The 6,651-nt window shown below is 44.9% G+C and overlaps 1 protein-coding gene across 1 annotated transcript in view; it reads left to right on the top strand.

The window, feature by feature from the left end:
- Positions 1–1,196: 1,196 nt before the first annotated feature.
- Positions 1,197–6,651, top strand: part of pde4a (phosphodiesterase 4A, cAMP-specific) — a 55,979-nt gene continuing 50,524 nt past the window's right edge. Inside the window, exon 1 of the mRNA XM_073495013.1 lies at positions 1,197–1,507. Coding sequence (XP_073351114.1) covers positions 1,212–1,507 — 296 coding nt within the window. The 5' untranslated portion in view covers positions 1,197–1,211. The remainder of the gene's footprint in view (positions 1,508–6,651) is intronic.

The following is a 6,651-nucleotide window of genomic DNA, read 5'->3' as shown; positions in this document are numbered from 1 at the left end:
AGGAAATGCGCAGTGAACGCACGCAGGCACGCACGGGGGCAAGACATAATGGATGAGCGCATAAAAGGTTCCAAACCCTCCAGTGCTGACAAATCACTGAGGAGAACAACCACCCAACCACCATATAGATAGAGTGGACATGCTGGGAGAGAGAGAGAGAGGAAGAGAGACACACACACAGAGAAAGAGAGAGACAGAGACAGAGAGAGAGAGAGAGAGAGAGAGAGAGAGAGAGAGAGAGAGAGCGTTGTGGTGGAGCCAATGTTTGTCGTCGAACTCCAGCAAATATGAGGATGGGAAGAAGATAATGGCCCACACTGAACAGGATGAATGAACCTCCGCAATTATCCATTTGTGTCCTTTTATGATGCTTCTGACAAAACCAAACCTGAAGAAGAGACTCTGGACAGCAAAGAACAAAGAGGATCGCATGTGTTGTTTTTTTTTGGACATGTCCAGCCATTCTTCACACCATCCTGATTTATTGAGAAGGGATGCTTATTGAGTCCAATTTAATATCTAACTGAAAATTATTGGATCCAACATCTCCATGGAGGGATTACTGGAGACTTCTGCGTTGTATGTGCGCACAGAGACGCCGTAGCTCTACATGAACCGTGATAGATTGAGTACTTTTATGGAAATTGCTTGGAAATTTCAGCTCAGCTGAAAGACATACAGGCAGCAATAATAGCACACACCACACACACTCACTCTCTCTCACACACACATACGCACAGACACTGAAGCCAGCGCCGGCGATCTGTGTGCCTCTGCAATAAGTGGCTGATAAAAAGCAATAAATTCTCTAAAATAAATACAGTCATCCGGTTGTGCGCCATGGGCGACGAGGCGTCAAACTTCAGGGGAAGCAGCAGGACCGGTGTCTCATCACCAAAAGCCAGGACTGGTGAGGATCGCGGCAGTGCGGAGATTCTGGGCTAAACTCAAACTGATCACCACTGAAAACAATGAGATTAATGATTTTTGGACGACTTGTCAGATTACCACTGTGACAGTTTTTGATGTTATTCAGAAAAAGAGATTCAGATCGGGGCTGTGCTGGACTTGGTCACTTTGATTTGTTCGCTCAGAGATCAAGTGGCAGAGAGGGACATGAGACGTTTTGTTTTGTGCTTGGAATAAACGAAAACAGCCATATTATTTAATCAATAAGTTCAAAGGGGATCTTTAATTTTAATTTTTGCACTATGATGGAACCACCACCATGCTCGAAGAAGAGCCTGTCCCTGTCGCTCCCGGTTCCCCGGGAAGGACAGGCGACTCTGAAGCCGCCGCAGCATCTTTGGAGGCAACCCCGGACCCCGATCAAAATCAAACACCGGGGCTACTCCGACACCGACCGGCATCACCACCGGCACATGGAGCGCTCCGACGCCGTGGATACGAGCGACCGACCAGGACTGAAAAAGTCTCGGATGTCTTGGCCATCCTCCTTCCACGGGACCACAAACACATCCATCGGAAATTGTGTCGGGAATAAACGGTAGGCGAGAGAAGGGAGTGCATTCCAAACATCCCAATAATAGCCCATGACAGCCCACAAGGCATATGCGTAAACGTGGGGAGGAGGAGGGGGGGCATTTTAATGAGTGCGTAATAACGCAGTGTGCCTTAAGGGTTAACTGATATGAAGTGTTTTCTATCGGGAGGCGGGACGCGTGGGTTTTTCGGTGCTGATGCGTTATGCGTCTTTGGATAGACTGTGTCAGATGGGTATGAAGCGCAAACCAGCCCGCCCACTCGAAACGCAGGAGCAGCATCTGTAAATACCAGTAACATTTTTAAGAGCGTCCACATGTTCCAGTGAGGCACAGTCGTTTTAATGGCACCAAAGGTCTAGTGGGTGCGTTCGAGCGTGCAGCACTGAGATATCGCCATCATGCGCACTCCAGGCCAGGCTTTTATCAGCTTGTTTGCAGAGGTTAGGTTGGAGGCCCAGTGGGCGGAGGACCAAAAGTTAAAACTCCCTGTTTACTAGGATGCACCCTGCTCAAGTGCCCCTTAGTGAGTCTCTAACTCAAAGGATCCTGACCTCTGACCCCCTGTACTGTAGGTGTGGTGGACGAGGTTAGAAAACACTCCCTCTTTGCTAGGCCTTTAAATTAGATGTGAGAAAGTTATGAACTTATGTCACCGGAGAGCCCCACACATGGTTTCCAACAGCACACAATTGGCACGGCAGCTGCCCTCTGATCAGATGTGACAGTTTAAAAGTCGCTGCATTAGGAAGAGGACACTGAGTGAGGCTGGAAACAAACGCAGCAGAATTTCAATGACACATAAAATTCCACCAGCTAACAACTCTTCCAGCGGTTAAATCAAATTACACGATGCATGTTAATCAAGCAGATTAAATTAAAAGCATTGCATTAAGTGAGTCATGGAACGATACGATTTTGATACGATTACTTTGTTCTTACACAACAATTGCTCCATTTGTCCTCATTAGAAGACACCGAATGCAGCACCTGGTTGTTTTTAGTGTCAAACAGCAGCTTTCCCATCATATTATACAGACTCAGTGGGGCTCACTTGAGTTGTTATTCACGTTTGTAAAAGGGGGTATCCCCATCTCTGGGAGAGCCTGCCAGAGAGAGAAAGTCACGGTTATAAATGCAGGTTTCCCAGGTTGCTCCCTCTTCCACTCTGTCCTCTGTATGACCTGCAATGTTCCTGCAAGTGGAAGAGTTTACATGCTGGACTGTTTCTGACTCCCTTATTATCCCCCTCACTTCCTCCCAGTCACTGGTGAAGCCCAAATGTGCTCCTTCTACACTAAACAGGGTGATTATCAGACTAATAACACATCCCTGAGCGTGTGTGGGTCTCCAGGGGACTGCTGGGGTTCCTGTATTTTCATTTTCTACTCCTGTTATTATTTGTTTTCTTTCTTCCGTTTTTTTTAATGCCACAGACGGCCTCCGCGGCAGGCCCCTGGGAGAAGGGCCAACTCCAGTTGACTGGAGGAAGGGCTGATTTGTATTTTAGTCCTCGGGACACGCTCCCAGGCAGTCCAATCTTTGGAGCACTGGGACTGGCTCTGCCTGCCCTTCTCCTTCTGTGGGCGGTAAACCATGAGAGGGCAGAGAGAGAGAGAAAGAGAGGGAGATAATTTGATTCCGCCAAGCTCAGTTCTGAGAGCACACCAAGCTGGCTCCAACTGTGTGTGTGAGTGTGTGTGTGTGCCTCAGCAAATCCATGAGGTGATGTGTACTGTCTGTGGGTGTTTGTACTACACACTGGTCAGGAAGGAGGGTGCACGGAGGAATGGAGGCTGGTAGATAAATGTTGTGTGTCATGAGTAGTGGTGAAATGTGGCGTGCACGATGTGTGTGTGTGTGGAGGTATTTGTGAGTGGGCTGTGCACAGGTTAGTGTCTGACCTGTAGCCTGCTTGGATTGCAATAGGCCTTGTTTTATCTGTTTTCATATCAGTGGGAGGCCAGAGGGATTTCCGTCGTGTTGATATTATTTTCATTCTTCTCACATATTAGAGCAACTGTATATTCTGGCCTCTTACTTATGTCCGAATAAAGGATGCCTCGTCTCCACGCTGGATTTATGAGCGTCTATGTGGATCCAGCCGCTCTGTGTCTTTAGCTCAAGGCTAACGTGCGTAGAGTTCGGCCTATGGACAGCAGCTCCGTGCACATCTACTGCTCTGAATGCTTTTATTTACATACCCTCAATGTCTGGGAATATCATTTCAATAAAGGCTGAGATGGAAACAGACAGGCGAGAACTAGGAGTTGCCCCCTTGATCTGGCTTCAGGGGCGGACTGGCAACGAAAAGCAGCCGGGAATTTGCTCTCAAGCGGCCTTAATTTGATACATCAAATTCAAAGTGACACGTCATGTTTGGCAATCGATGAATCATTAATAATAAAAAAAACTTAATCTGGTAATTTGTATTATGTTTGTCAGGCTGATATGTAAAATGAAGAAACTCATTTTCCAAGATTTTCCTTCCCATGTTTGTGTGTAAAGCAGGTGAATTAACATAATGATCAACTGACACCTAATTTGACTTAAATCCTGCTTAAAACTAATTTACCTCACAGTCATAATAACATTCGACAGTGCACCTTTAATTGGATCTGTGCCGGTTCCTGCTCCCTCCCCCTCCATAATTTATCATTTCCCTCTCTTGTTCAGAGCCAAATTCACCTGTAGAGTGAGTGGTATACAAATCAGTTTTATTGCTGGGCTGGCCATCAAATATTATATACCTTATATGTTATAATGTGAAAAAGAGTTGATGAGTAGTTCAGAAGAAAAGTATTACATTTTAGTTTAAGTTTATTTCACCCATTCACAGTCTAAGTTAATGACTATTTTTCTAAAAACACTTAAGTGTTTGTGCACTGAGTCTGACTAGTTAAACCTAGGTAAAGGTCAATCCTGCAGCAGGACGACCGCATTGAAACCCTGAGGTTGATAAAGACATTTTGATTCATTTAGTTCACGAACTTCCATATCAGCACGTACAACGAATCGGCACTTCTTCATTTAGCTAGTTCACAGCACATAGCATGTAAGCATGACAAATCAGCTGCTCCTTCGTGACACGTGTTCCTGCTCTTCACGGCTGTCCTCATCCTCACCTGCAGACAGCTTAAATAAATCCGTTATCTTAGCACACTTTGCGATGTCAGACAGTAAAGCTTTTTTCTTTGTTGGCGCACCTTCTCTGCATCACCAGCCGTGGGTTTCTCCTCTTTCTATCCATATTTCGGTAACTAATACTTGATAGTTTCAGTTGCGATGGCAACTGGGACCTGCTATTATGGTTGCACAAGCCATGTCCCATCAGCTAAAATCACCTATTGAATATCTATATGAAGGCTATAATGCCAGGATTGGAGAAAAAAAGAGCAGCCCACCAGGAAAACTCCCAAAGGTACCTGTCTGGCTAATGTTGATAATATAATATATAATATATTTAGATCTTTTAATGTAGAAATGTCAATTCAGGATATATTGTCAACATTTTTAGCTTAGAACAACCATGTTTTTGCCATTATGAAAAATATTGTACATGTCCTGAACCCCTTTCACACTGGACACAAAACCCAATAACACCCAGTAACATCTGGCTTCTGTCTCTGGGGGGAAAGGGTACAATCAGCATTTATTCAGGGGTCAAATAACTCTGCAGTAGTCATGGCTCCAGCTCTAGACGGAAGTGATGGAAACACACCACCCAGGTGGATGCACCTGTAAACACATTTTTTAAGCAGCACTCGAACATCATTCAGTCGGTGTTGAGTTTGAAAGAATGCCTGAAGTAAGATATAACAAGAGTAACCATTGTATCATTTGTATCCATTCTGCTTTCTGTTGTTCTCTGTTTTCTAGCTTTCGTGACGTCGAACGTGACACAGAAGAAAAAAACATAAAGGCAAACATGAAGTGACTGTTTTGGAGAGTTGAAAAAGTAATTGGTCTTTGATTGGTTGGACACTGATCGACCCAGTGGATGACCTTAGTGTCTCAAGGAAGCACACCGTTCAATCACCGTAGAGTCGGTCAAGACCTCATCTGGCGGTTCGAAAGATCAATAAGCTCAAGAGCTGCTGGTGAGATTGTTTGCGACAAGGCTCAGACAAAAACAGATTGTACCGCGTTTCTGTAAAGTTATACCCCTGCTTTTGAAAATGAAGCACTCCCAGCAGTCGCCAGTCTAGGGATGGGTATCAAACAAGAGGGATTCTGGGTGCATAATTGTTTGAGGGATCATTGTCTGTGACTGTTGTCACTAGTCTATTTCTGTCTCTATGTTGTATCCCACAAAATGGCAGTCTTAGTGGCAATCAGCTTCCCCCCAAAGAGTGTCAGTCTGCCTCCTCTTCCCACCCCCGGTGTCTTTTGTCAGAGGATGCTAATATGTGCGTATCAGTCATCAGGTCCCATGCCCAATACGCTCTGGGAAGTTCAGACACGAAAATGAATGACTGACACTGAACGAGTAACAGCTCATCCCGCAATTCTGTTGCTATGGTTACTTGTTTTGTGCATTTGTAGAATAGATTTCATTTACCCAAAAAAGGCAAAGCCTACAGGCACTTGATGGGCTTGACTGTATAATCTGTCAGTATGTAGCAGATCCCACTGGATATGCATCATGACTTGTATGTTTATAAGGTGAAAAAGTGAATATTAATGTACCTCTGCTGAAGTGCTGCAGCCTGACGGTAGTTTAACCACAGCACAGAGACGGTTTCCTGTTCAGTCCTCTGGAACGATTTCAACCCAAAGACCCCACTCCCCCCCTTCACCTACCACTTCATGCATTCTTTACACCTTTTTTCCCGGAGCTGATTTGTAAGCTGGAGCTGCTCTTTTGCCTGCCTGACTGGCCGGCTGCCATAATAATTTAGCTCATAATGAGGTACAGCTCCAGTTAATTACAACAACAGCTGTATTTTGTTGTTGATCATAAATTTTCTACACTCTAGAAAACAAAAAGTCTCATGTAGAGAGCATTGAGGAATTATTCGAACAAATGTGTTTTAATAGCGTTAAGTAATAGACCTCTTATCTCATTTGTGTAGTGGAACCATCTGTTTAAGCTACAGATTGCACTCCTCTGTGAATACATCGTGCTTTCTCACAAGTCTCAGCGCTA

Source organism: Pagrus major, chromosome 23 (assembly GCF_040436345.1).
Source record: "Pagrus major chromosome 23, Pma_NU_1.0".
Classification (NCBI taxonomy): domain Eukaryota; kingdom Metazoa; phylum Chordata; class Actinopteri; order Spariformes; family Sparidae; genus Pagrus; species Pagrus major.
The sequence above is the reverse complement of the archived record's forward strand: the minus strand, read 5'-3'. Positions and strand labels throughout refer to the sequence as shown.